The following is a 13,879-nucleotide window of genomic DNA, read 5'->3' on the forward strand; positions in this document are numbered from 1 at the left end:
TTCTATGAAGGCCTGGGGTTTCTGTAAGTAAGCTCAGCTCTGTTGCTCAGCCCTTACTCACTATTTCAACCTCTGGTTTACACATCGCCAGTGCCGCACATCCACTGATGAGTAGCTTCCTCCTCATCCACACTGGCACAGAGGACAAGACTCGGGGACGAATGAGGCTCAGCGAATTAGCTTTGTACAGCCAAGTGGCCCTCACAATTTACAACTCTGTGAAAGGGGATTTAGTTACATTTTGTGTTGTACTTGCCAAAAGCATGACCAATTTCATTTGCACAGAGTAGCTCCGACGAATTTAGTTATGACTTCCCGATGACACATCAAACCGAAATGCCTGAAATGCAATGGGGTGCCAAGCCGTTGGGCCCAGGAGTATAACGAGTGCTTGGATATAATCTTCAGAGTATTTTCAAAACAATTCTATCTTCAGCACAACAGCATGAGCAACAACGCCTGACAGAAAATGCTGCAATTTTTTTTTTTTTATCAAATAGCTCTTCCAGAACAAAAAGACAAAAAAAAAAAAAAAAAAAAAAAAACAGCTCATATTGCATCTATTGTTAACACGAGGGGCGTTCTCTGCTTCCTGACAAAAAGGCACATCACACATGGTTAACAAAGCTCCAAAACAATGCTTTAGCTTGTTTAAACTGATCATGACTGTGGAAGGCGGTTGTTTCAAGGCCACCCCCTCACTACAGGAACAGAAAGGGGCTTTTGCACAACCTAAAGCCTGGCTGCCTTGCGTCAGTCATCAAAGGCATCAGACTTGGCAGTCTAGACCCTTTTCTCCCTATCAGCTACATTGCTTTACACAAGGACCCTGGCTCAGACTCTGTGTGTGTGAAACACACTCCATGGTATAAACACTCTCTTGACTACCTCAGAGAGCAGACAATAAGCCACGGTCCAAAAACCTCCACCACAACCGTTATCCAGCATCCAAACCTTGGAGAGTTTTCAGAACATAAAGTGGAATGGCTCCGTCCCGTCACAGCCTGTTACATTGTAGATTCAAAACATAACTATAAATGTAGTTATTTAAGGCAATAATGACATAAGTACTGGGGTAAAACATTTTGGTTTGTGTTCCATATGTATGACTATCACAACACGAGCCAACCAGCGTCAGCACAGCTGTTTTAAGATGTGAGCACTGAATAAATTGCTCAGCAGATGCACTGATGTTTCCAGCTACAAATATTGGATGTCAGCTTGTATGTTTTTCAATCTACCAACAAGTGCCAAGCCTTTAGAACCCCGGCGAAATCCTGGAAAGTTCAGATCATTTCATTTCCTGGAAGCTGAAAGGCATCTATAATGCAGAAAATATCCATAACGCTGCCTTATTGAGGCAGAATGACAATGGGCAGAGGAGGAAAAAGCAATATCCCTGTCTGTCTGTGGATGGCTGACATGCATACTTCAAATACCTCATGCTTGACTGTTTGAAAGCAATCAAATTCCTAGGGTTGCTTTTATGTCCTTTGGCCCTCAAACCCAATTAGACTTAGGGTATCCTTAATCTTTCGGGAATCTTCTGGATGCGTGATTCCTAGGGTAATACATGGATAATAACTAAACAAGTGCATTCATATTAAAAATCTCAGACTCCCCATCATAATCAGCTCAGGAAGAGGCTGTTGATGCTGTGGATGTAGGTCCAGAGGGCTAATCCTTACTCCCTGGCACCACTCCAACTATGCACTCCGGGGTATTTCTATCATGGGACCCATTCTCCACCGAGCTACGTGGCTATCAAGCTGGAGCATCTAGATCTATTGGATATTGAGAATTTACTCGATTTAATTTACTCAAACAACGGGAATATTCTGTGTGTCATTTAACAGACATATTGCTAAATATAAACATAGTCTTGACTATGTTTTTGTAAGCAGCCAAGCCATGAGAAGGTCAATTTCACCTTTTTAATGGTAGATAAAACGCTGCCAGTGGTGCATGCTAAATTCATTGTTTCTTTACAGGCCTCTGGCTTCAATTATGACAACATGCGGTAATGAAGATGTTCCGCTCAACGTCCCACCAGGAAATTAATTTTGAGTGCAGCGAAGCATCAGTGTTGTTGAAACTTACCAGGCAATTAGAGAATATACTAGAGAGGGCTTGTTGTGTTTAGAGCATATTATGTTTTAGCGCTCTGGGAGTTAAGCAAATCACAGATCAACTCGTTCATCTGTAACTGAGTATGCCACTACCACCATTTTGACAAGCAACGCTGTCTTTCGATCTACAAAGGGCTGGGATGAAAAACACTTTACAGTGATGATGAAATGCAGTGTGAGGTGATGTAGGCTTGTAAAAAGCTGGGCTATGGTGAGACCAAGGTTGACGTCTTCCTTTCCTCCTCTAACACGCCTCATCACAATGCACTGCCGGCAGCTACCCTATCATTACTGTCGTAACTCAGACAGGGCTATGTCATGAGGAACAACGTCTGTTATTTTCTTGCCCATAACACATTGCACCGATCTATGATCACATTATTTATCCGTTTCCTTTTTGCTTCTGAGCCCTTGTGGTGTTGAAGATATATGGAGCGTTTTAACATAAAGCTGATTAAATCATTCCTAAACCTACAGTGTTTGTTCCATTTCTGGGACATGCAAGTTATTTGTCTCTACTGTTATTTGTCTGTCGGATTAGATATCCTTATCTACAATACAAATCCACAACAGCTGAATGAATTCTTTGCTACAATCCTGCATCATTTTTTAGCCAAGAGGGATGCCTTTCTCCTTGGTGTTGACATAGGGCTGTATAACAAAGTCACTAAAGTCATGTCCACATAGCACATTAAGGTCAGCGAAGACAAGTAAGCCTGTGTCAAAGCAGACAACAAAGTCCTGAACAAAGAGGGTTTTGTCCAGAGACTTGGGGTTTCCATGGCGACGGGCCTATACATTCGATTTTAGAGCACAGGCGCTGCATGCAAATGAACATTTTTCTTTTATTTTGCTCTGTCTTTGTATGTATCTCTCATTCAAGCATGCCCTCCAAATAACTTGTTTTCACCCCACCATCCACCCACTCGCCCTCTGTATACTTGGCTATTTTTCAGGAGTTCATAAAATGTTCTTAAGAAGAGACTCTTGTTCAGAAACCCAGGTAACCTAATCACAAAGGCGCACTGTAAGTCGGGAATCCAAGCTTTGCACTCTCAGCTCTGCAGCTCGTCAATGTTAGGCCTATTCAAACATGTGACTGGAGTCTAGACTAGAAAGAAACCTGGAGGCATTACAGGTATCAGTTAACAAGTAATTCTGCACGTCTCTCGGCGTTTATTCTGCTCATGTGGAACTCTGTGCTGTTCTCTGCTGGCAAATCTTTTTTTTTTCCTATGCACATAAAATGCAGTTGAATTTTTGAAAACCACATTGCTCCAAATGTTGGCATCCGAGTGGTTTCAGTGGCAGTTATGTTGCTTCCTTAATGCAAGTTAAATGGTTACGACATTGCTGGAGCTGTTGTTGTTTTCCCTGCAGAGGTCACAGTCTGTGCCACAGCCCATGCTCACCAAAAATCTAAAGGTAAACAGAACAGACCAAACAGTGACTGCTCTTTTAAGTCCAAAACCCCTCTGTTCCCCTCTATGTGGCTAGCTGCTGCTGTGCACTGTATGTAGCATTATAATAAATAACAGAAAGTCGTAAAGATGTTGATTGACACTATACCACACCCAGGCAATGAAGCATGTAATGCCTTCATACAGCAGGAAAAAAGAAACACACATTAGTCAGCAGTAGTCGCACTAAAAAAGTAGCAGACAAGCCTGTTCACGACTCCCTGGAACTGTGTGAATGAAGTCCGGTAAATCATATGATGTAAATTCAAGTTAAGCTGTTCCTTGGAAACGTCTGTCACAGATTTCCTACTGCTTACAGGTGTGTGAGAAAAAGCACAAAACTTGCAAATGATAGTCCACAGATGTTAACCAATGTACGGGGAATGACAAATCGCTATGGACTGGTTCAAATTAAGATGGTTACCTAGAGACTTTTAATCAGGATGTGAGACAGGAATGCCCCCCTCTACAGTCTGCAGTCATTAGAAATTAAACATCCTGGATCTCGAAAACAATAGCCTGTGACAGATGCAGAGAATTCATTTGCAAAAATTGGATAAATTAACTCTAATGTATCATGAGGTCCAAACCAAACGGTGAGTCAGAGTTTAAACACCACTTAGTTCACCGGACCACACAGGAAGAGGCTAAATGCCATTACGGAAGCAACATTTCTGAGATTGGCCATCACCCTGCAAACAGCACTTTCTTCTCAAATCCTCACAGATGGAGATTTATTTGTGAAGCCATTGTTCTCGTCCCTAGGGGATTCCACTCTGATTATTATTGGAAGCATTGCTCCTCAGAAAGACCTGTGTGCAGTAGGCCTGTGTGATGGCAAGAATCTGGTGATACAATACATATCAGGATACAGGGGTTAGGACTTAACATTGTTATATACTGCAATACAGGGCGTTTTTTTTTTTTTTTTTTATCCAATTTTAGGAAAATATATGCTTACTTCTTCCTGTTTCAGTGTACATTATTATGTTGGAGTGGAAGAGTCAAATGGCTGAAGATAGATTAAAACAGCCTTTTCCAACCGGGGTACCATGGCCTCATATGTCATCACATCACCCTTTTCCCATCACACATCACAATGCCAACAAAAGGGTCATCATCACATCCTACGGTCTTCATCAACTACATCATCCAGTGGCTCAGCAGCCAAGGTAGTAGAGGCCAGCAGCAAGACAGAGAAAAGACGTACAATGGCAGCTACTTGTTGTATGGTTTCATCTTTACCGGGGACCCATCATGCCCTCTCCCTATGTGCCTGGTACACAGTATGTGGTATGAAATTAGAGTGTGCAAAAGAGAAGGCATGGGAGGATAGCTAACTGGCGGATGATATAGTAGCTGAACATTCAAACAGAAGTGCATTTTCTGGAGGAGGACACTGGAGAAGGAGTACCCAATAGTTTCAAGCAGCTGCTACCCTTCTCTACAGCGTATTTGTGCGACCTGTGTTTTTTGAGCCTAACTTACATCAAGAACAAGTACAGGGAGCAACTGAGGGCTGTGGACCAGAAGCTCCATGTTTGCCTCGCATCCATCCCTGCCAGAAAAGGGCATTTGTGTACATCGTCCCAGGCTCAGGTTTCCAATTGGTGGTAAGTCACATGTGTCCGCCCCTCCCCACCACCTCTCTCTCCCTCTCTCTCTTTCTCAATAAGCACTTATGGTGTGTATGTGTTGGCCATCAGAGGGATACAGAGTGTATGTATTTAATAAATTTTGGACTGGGATGACTCATGATTTTGCAGGTTGAGAAACGCTGGTTTACAATTCTGCGATGTAACGACCGGGGGTTTGAATGCAACACAAAATGAACCACTGTCTGCCATGGATCTTTGCATGTAAGCTATTTGCTTTCCTAGTAATTAAAAATACAAAACAGTGTTTATGAGAACAGATACACTATCACATAACTTAATATCGCAATACTCAAGTGTATCGATATTTTTTTTTACATGAGAAAAAACATCACAGGTCTGCAGGACTCTTGTGAGAAGCTCCAGAATGTAAGCTAGCCTTTGAAGCAGCAGCACATAAGCGGACACAGATAGTGGCATCTTTGATGAACGATTAAGCACCGGTCAAAGATCTCGCCCCGCACTTCTGACGTCTGTTTGTGTATCCTTGAGTTTCCTGTTTGTTCCCCTGCTGTTATTCTCGCTTTGATCCGTGCATCACCCCTGTCAATCTAACTGTCATCTGTCAAAATTTGCATAATGACATGAAGATCCATAGATTTCAGCTCTGAATCACAATATGCAGAAATATTCCTCTCAGAGAAGACCACGGATTATTTCTGTTCACTCTCACTCTCTCACTTCTCATTTGAACTGAGCAGTTCTGTGATTCTGTGAGGTTTTTCTGTGTGGCAGTGCCATGGTGTTCAGCCGAGGTGAAACCAAGGCCCCGGGATGGAAATTTTCAGTTCCCACTTTCCATCTTTACCTTCACTACTGGCACTGTTTTGCAAAACTACTTTAGCACATTTAGCCTGAGAAGACACACACATATATAAACTCTGGTCAAAGTGTTATTCAAAGAACTTGAACATTGTGAAATGCAACTAGCTAATTCATTCACCACAGAAATTAAATATGGCAACAACATTTTCAAATGCTCCAGCTGTTTAAGCTGAAGTTGCACAACACACTGGCAAGCATATCAGTACCAGCCAATATGTGGGAAAACTGTAACCCATAAATGACTCAATAATACTGTGACATGCCAGCATCTAACTTGGTTTTGCAAAGTTGGCAGCCAATCTGAACTTGAATGTTTGAACTTGTTTAAAAAAACAAAACAAAAAAACAAAACAAAACTGCTGTCTAAGCTCTACTGTGTGCAAACATACAGTAAATACAACGAAATGAGAATCATCTGAATCTCCTTCTCCAATAAAAATGTTGTACTGTATACTACCTCTTCAGCCTGGATTGGACATAATACTACTCCTACTTCGCTATTACGATGTATTAAAGAGTCACAACACATGTTTCCACAAAGCAAATAGATATGTTTTTGGCAAATTATATTGGATCATGTCTTACAAAGAACTTCTTTTCTCAACAGAGACCAGACCATTGCTCAACAGCAAATAAAAATTTCAATCATGAAAATATATGATCATTCCCTGTTCTGCTGCCAGAGCAATATGCTGTAACAGATAGACATTCAAGGGTGGGCTAATAACTCAGTTGAAGCAGCGGCCTCTTTTCCCTTTTAACACGACACTGCACCTGATCAGATGAGAAGATAGCACAAGGGCTTTTTTCCAGCCTGAATTTCTTGGTCTCTTTCCACCGGAGACTCGATGCGGCCACCGGATCATGGAAAGGCCATAAATGCAGTAGATGGCTTTGTTACCATGTACAAACAAAAGGACACAAATCTGTTAAATGAGTAACCACATTCACACAGGTCACTTATTCCATGGGGTGCTCTTAGTGCATGTATACAAACCACAAACGTGTTAGTAACTGCAACATTCCCCAGAGATACAACCCAATAAAATTTGGGCTACTATGGGAGGCCTCGTCTCATTAATGTAGAAGAAAAAACTGCTTATCTTTTGTGTATGACCGGGATGAAACAAATACATAGAGGTTTGTAATTTATTGCTTGTTTGCTTTTATGCTGGCACAGCCTGACAAGATACAGAACCAGATATTCAATGAGCAATTACCTTGAGCTGCACTACTACTTGATTCTTAGGGCTTAACAATGGATCAAAAGTAAATGTTTTAGGGACGATAATAATATCACATTGATATCATGATGTCAGACTGGATGTTGTGTGGGATTTCGGATTTTGTGATATGATGTTGCATTTTCCTGATTTTAAAGGCTGCATTACAGTAAAGGAATGCAATTCTACCAACTTATTAGACAGTTTTAGATGTGTTATTATTTGCCTCTACTTGTTTGATCATATCCACATCAGTAATGATTGCTAATCAAAAATTTCTTGTGCGTAAATATCTTACAAAAACGTCAATCGTCATAGCGACAATATCATCGCAATATTGAAATCAAGGTATTTTTTCAAATATAGGGCTGGGAAATAAAACAATAATTGTGACAGTATATAAATATGAAAAATGTTCAAAAATGTCAATTTAAAAGTTTAAAATGTCAATGCATTTAAAGCAATTATATTCTATAATTAAAACACAAATTTCCAATCACATGGCAAGCACCAAAGAAAAATCTGGTTGCATGCCCGGTCACAGGTGAGAAGACACGCACTGTACACAGGAACTGCACACTGTATTCTTAGCATCATGATTTAAATTATGGTTTCTTTAGCAGTTTCTTTAAAAGTAGCTATTAAAAGTGACATAATAAATATCTGATGTATATCAAGATACTTAGTTATCTATTGATATGATACATTTGTCTTTTTTGCCATATTCTCTAGTCAGCAGTAGTCAAAGATACTGAGATATTTCATTTTGCCCATATCACTGAGCCCTAACACATTTGTAACTTTGTGTTAAAAAAGAGCAGAATAACAAAAGCTGCTTCCCTTCTTGTGTTTCATCTTGCTGACAATCGCATCCAGCCTCCGGTGTGTCTGTTGCACACCACAGATCTCAGTCCTCCACCAAAGTATCAGCACTGCCAGATAACCTGGCCTCAACAGAGGCACTATTGTCCCTGAGTGAAACCAAAATCCTCAGCTAGCCAGCTCACTAAAATCTCTGCCACTCAGACACAGTGCAGTTTATCAAAGCTGGAAGGGAAGGAGGGAGGGGGAGAGAAATTCTCCCCCCAGCTCCCACGGCCCCAACCAAGGAGCCGTATCTCCAACAATGGCTCCAGCAGATGGAAGTCTGGGAAGGTCATCAGAGGTAGGTACTGCAACGGCTACAGCAGCAGCAGCAGCAGCAGCGCCCCTCTGGACCCGAAAAAAACAGACTAGAGATTCTAGGATTACAAAGGATCATAACCTATATTTCACTACCAACATCCATCTAATCCCAGAGAGTGGGCTTTAATGAAAAGAAAAGATCTCAAAAAGATGGAAAAAAGTGATTGATGAAGGACGCAGGTTTGCTGGTTTCCAACACAATGCAGAGGGAAAAGCACTTACTCCAAATGCTGAAAAGTACTGCAGCAATAGATGGGACAGACTTTTGCCCTGATTCAGCTTCACAGGCAACTTTTTGCAGGTGTGCACAAACACAGAGTACATTTAAATGCAGAACTGATTGAACTGGATTTCACTCATATATTATCATCCAATCTCATTTTGTCGAGAACTAGAATAACCCATTAACTCTGAAAAAGCATATTGATATAAGCGGGTTATCCTGTGCCCGCGTGAGCCTGGGGAGCCTGGCATTAGGGATTAAGGATTTAGCCGCCGACATGTCTCTGTGATTAGTTTGATCTTTCACAGGTTATCTCTCGCAGCCCAGTTAGAGGGCCCCCCAGCAGCGCCGCCTCATATCTGCACTCAGGCAGTCTGGAAAAGCGACAGATATGACAATGAAAAAGTAAAAGTGTTTTAGCATTAAAAATTTTTAGAGTTTTAGAAATAAAATTATTTAGTCATCACCTACAAAGTAAAATTCCACCTTAAAGTCACAGAGAGGAGAAATCCAGTTGATGCTGTCTCAATTCATCATTTGATCCTGTGAATTAGCTTTGTTATTACTTCCTGTTGGATGAACCGGTGGGCCTAATTAACAACTTCACCACAGATGATGACAGTTAATAACTAAGAATGCCAACACGCAGGATGAGGAGTATTTCAATTATTCAGCATGTCCTGAATGACTCCCACAGCCTCCGTCGCACCCTGCCAGGCTGTCGCTGAAGAGAGGACTGACAAGCGGACTTCCTGTGGGAGAGCGCGTTTGCTGCTGAGTGCATTATCAAATCTCAAATTCATCTGCATGAGGGGGCCTATGGCCTTAATGTCTTCCCCATACAGGACAGCAGCAACATCCAATAAATACATTCAGGTCCCCCTGGGAGAACAGGAAAAGGGCTTTTACATGCATTACTTCCATTAACTTAGGAAAAAACTTAATGTGGACGACAGTAGCATTCGCAAGTGTTTTTCTTAATCAACAAGCTGACGCCTGAAAAACACATTTTTCAGTAGTCGGCACGTCATTACTGAGGAATAGCCTCTGTCACTCATTCCTAGGTTTAATTTTGAGTTGAAGTTAATACATAAACCATCTGCAACCTGGATGGCCTAACCTCATGAACATATCATGGCATCCTTGAGCTACTCTTTCTTTAATGAGTAACTCATATTAATTAATGTGTTAGTTGCTCTTATTAAGGTGGAAAACAATCCACATATCCAGGCAGTTCCTATTTGCTCTGAGTTAGTGATGCCATGGAGACTTGGATGCAATTTGACACCTTGTCCAAATCAGTTTGAGTGTTTTGGACAATGTGTACTAGAAAAACATGATGTGCCACATTGAAACATCTGTCTCAGCCTCTGGCCAAAAAACAAAAACAACAACAACAAAAAAAAAACCTTCTCAGACCATATGGTGGAGCTTACATCTTGCTGGGAATGGAAAACTGGATTAGTGGCGAAAAAAGAACATTAATTAAATCAAAATTTGGTGCATACAATAACTATCATTACACTTGATGATTTCTTATGTTTTCCAGTTAGAACATAATCCTGAAATCCTTGTTTACTGTAGGAGACGTCTACTGCTGGGTAAAATGTGCGCTGTCTAGTTTGTTTAGCAGCCCAGAAATATTTAGGGACTCTGTCTTTTTGGCTCACTAACACATCTGATTTGTTATGGTTCTCTGAAAGCCAGCGATGGATGTAACTTGCTAGAGCGAGCAAGGGGGATGCAACTTGCACGTGTTAATTCTCCAGGGAGCCACTGTATGCAACACATGGACTTTGCTCATCTGCTCATTAAGAGGAACAATAATATAATGAGTGTGGACACTGATGATGGATGAAAAAAGGAAGTACAGGTTATGAGGGATTAAATTAGCTCCTCTGGCCACTATTTCTCTTGACAACCAGCCCCTTCCTAAGGTTTGAGTCACACTGCATGCCAAGTAAATGTGCAACGGCTCTTCTTTTGAATTCTACTATTTCATTCGAACCCCTGAGATGCACCACTGTACCTGGTTTCAATTCACCCCAGAGTTATTCTTCAGCACTCGTTCCCTTATAGGAAGGTGCACATACTGTATATAGATTCCATATGTTAAACTTTAAAACAATAGGATATCAGCTCATGGAATGTTCAGTGTTGTTGAAAGCATTAAGAGGCATTGAAATTAGAGTCAAAATAGCTTGAGTCTTTTTATAAAAACAATAGCTCTGTGACCTTTACTTCAGGGCCAAAAGAAAGAACTATAACAAGCAGTGCAAAAAGGCTCCTGCCATCTTTAGCACTTGTTTTCACTTTTCATCAACCTCATTTATTGCTTATTCCATACCACATTTACTTGTATTTGTACTGCAAACATACTGAGCAACTTTTCATCTCGAAGAAGAAGCCTGATTTTAAAGAGCCCGTTGCAGAACAAGCACATGCATCAGATTTTCATGCAAGAGCATGTTCACCAAAAAATTTAATGTGCACAACTGAGTAGGCAGGAGAGTGGGAAGGAAATCTTAAATGAGAAAATATGGCAATGTCAGTCATGAGGTCCAAAGTACAGGGAGAAGTCAACAAATGAAATCAAATGTACTTTTACTCTGTGTGTGTGTGTGTGTGTGTGTGTGTGTGTGTGTGTGTGTGTGTGTGTGTATACGGTGGCTATAGGGTGGCAGCAGGATTGTCATGATTTAAAATCCAATTTCGCCTACAAAATAGGCCAAACCGTGCACGCGAGAGAATGCCCCAAATCATTTGCACACAAATATTGCAAAATAAGAAGCAAAGTTGCTTGAGTTACTGGAAAATAAATAATTCCAGTAATTGCACAATCCACATCCCGTCCCACAGCATCGTCAATCTGGTGCAAATCTGCGCACACTGCAGCGTGATTTCACACTGGATATGTCAGGGATGCGTATTTGCGTTGTAGACATTGGCCAACTCAACATACCAAGCAGGTTTTTTTTTTTTTCTAAGTAGGCCAACATAACGTTATGACTGTTATCATTACCAGTGACTATGAAAAAGGTTATAAACTTTATTTGGGCCACTGCGTAGCTTCATTCCAGGTCACAGCTTTAAAAACAAGAGTGTGTGAAACTTTTTTCCCATGAGTTTCTCTGCGCCGTTTGAGCGCTTTTGCGATTTTTGCGGTGGTCTAACTTAAAGCTGGAAAAACAAGGAGCCTATTCAAGCCTGACGCTGGAAGCCTGCTGACCACACAGCCACGTACATGTAACAGTTCCCAGACATACCTTTCTTTTCCGCCAGAACACAAGCGCCCAAGGAGAGCAGAGAGGTGAGAGTGATCCACATTTGAAACTGTGTTGCCATCGTGTTCTCAAAAGCTCCTCGTTTTTCTTCTTCCGCCGCGAGTGGAAAGGTGTCATTCCATGCCAACAGCACGCGATATCCCGCTAATCTCAAACTTAAGAAGAAAAGGTTAAAGTTTTCGTCAAGTAAAGGACTTTTCTTTTCCTGGGAACTCAAACTTTTTTTGACAGCTCCTCCTCCTCCTCTCGTAGGTCTTCAGCAGTCCGCGAGGCGCTAAGTGAACCGAGGGGAAACTATTGGCTGCTCTGACGTCAGCAAGAGGGAGGATTGGTGCGTGCCTCAAGCCTCGCAGGTACGAGCCAAGTCTGCTTATTGTACAGAAAAATAATGAACACTGGGGGAAAAAAGTATCCTATCTTTAGATTTCCCTGAATAGGCTTATTTTCCCTTCATTTGCTCTGTGATCTAGTGGTGAAGACACATAAATAGATAGATAGACAGACAGATAGATAGATAAATTTAAAAAAAAAAAAAAAAAAAATGTCAATCTGTGATTCAGCCTGTGACTAACCGGCAATCATCAGTCTGAACGAAAATCAGTGGTATATTCACAAACGTTTTGATTCAAGCCTTTTCTCTTAAAATGCTCTATTTTTCATAACTTACATCAGTTCTATAACGCCTGCTGTAATACATACTGTGGCTTTTCTTTCAAAATGATTTATATCAACGATAAAAGCTGAATATTCTTCATTTAAAAGGGTGGGAAAAGCAGCATCTCTGGCACCAGTGAGTTTAAAATTACCCTATCATACAGTGTGATGTTATATATACATGTATTTCCCGTGATATTCTGCTAATATTTCTAACAGGATGTGAAATTTGTCCATCTAAAAGAATTGCATTACATAGGTGTAATACTATTTTTTTCCCACAGGGAATAAAAAAGTTTTACAGCCTGAAACAATAAAAGGAAAACAAAAAAACAAAAAAACAAAAACAAACAAAGTGAGATCACTGCACATTATCTGAGCTGAAGTCTGATGAATGACTCCCATCATGAGTGTTATCAAAGGCTGTCTCCAGGGATCTAGAGACCTAATTAATGTGTTATTTTGCAGATAAGTATAACATGATAAACTTGACAAATTGGCCATATTTTGTTTTTATCATTAGCCAATACACAGGATCTGTTGTAACTATCTCTTGGGTTATTTTGGATGAGCACCTATGTGGAAACTGTTCCTTAGGCGATAGAGGATGAGGGGTAGGTGAGTCATTTGGGTTGTCAAAACTTAACACCCACCACAGATTTTCCATTGGATTAGGCCAGCAGCACTCCCGGAAATACATTCTGGTGTCCCGAAACCCCCCACCCTCAATACTGTGTGTTGTTGATTCACCTGCATGAAAAAAAATTTCTCAGCATCAGTGTCGTACAGGGGCTGCACAAACAAAATGTCTAGACTATTGACAAAGTATCTGTCTGATTAGAGTTGAGTCTAAATGGACGTCAAGCTGTTTAAATGTGCCTGTTGTTGTACACAGATCAGACTCTATGGGAACAGGAGTGATAGAAATCATTTTTCACAATGGTCTTTATTTCATTACCACAGCCTAATGGCTCGGCAAATCATCTTTGGTTGTACTGTTGGAGGAAGACGTTATTGTGTTGGGTGAAATTATGGCCATTCTCCTTGCAGTGAAATTACCTAATGTGAGGGTAATGTTTCACATATAAGACAAAACAGCGGGCTATTTTGAGCGTACCGTTGATGTGTTGCAACTGTCAGTTTGACTGTTCTAGGGCTTATCGTTGGGAAACAGAAAAAAAAAATTTCCATGGCCTCTGTGATCTGAGTAAGTCGGGTGGGGGAAATGTTCAGTGAAGGTG

The 13,879-nt window shown here is 40.9% G+C and overlaps 1 protein-coding gene across 1 annotated transcript in view; it reads right to left on the minus strand.

The window, feature by feature from the left end:
* egfra (epidermal growth factor receptor a (erythroblastic leukemia viral (v-erb-b) oncogene homolog, avian)) overlaps positions 1-12,169 on the minus strand; it is a 39,288-nt gene extending 27,119 nt beyond the window's left edge. The window contains exon 1 of the mRNA XM_030074625.1: positions 11,967-12,169. Within this exon, the coding sequence (XP_029930485.1) occupies positions 11,967-12,045 (79 nt within the window). The 5' untranslated portion in view covers positions 12,046-12,169. The remainder of the gene's footprint in view (positions 1-11,966) is intronic.
* Between the last annotated feature and the right edge of the window lie 1,710 nt (positions 12,170-13,879).

The sequence above is a fragment of the Myripristis murdjan genome, chromosome 17, assembly GCF_902150065.1.
Source record: "Myripristis murdjan chromosome 17, fMyrMur1.1, whole genome shotgun sequence".
In the NCBI taxonomy this organism is placed as follows: domain Eukaryota; kingdom Metazoa; phylum Chordata; class Actinopteri; order Holocentriformes; family Holocentridae; genus Myripristis; species Myripristis murdjan.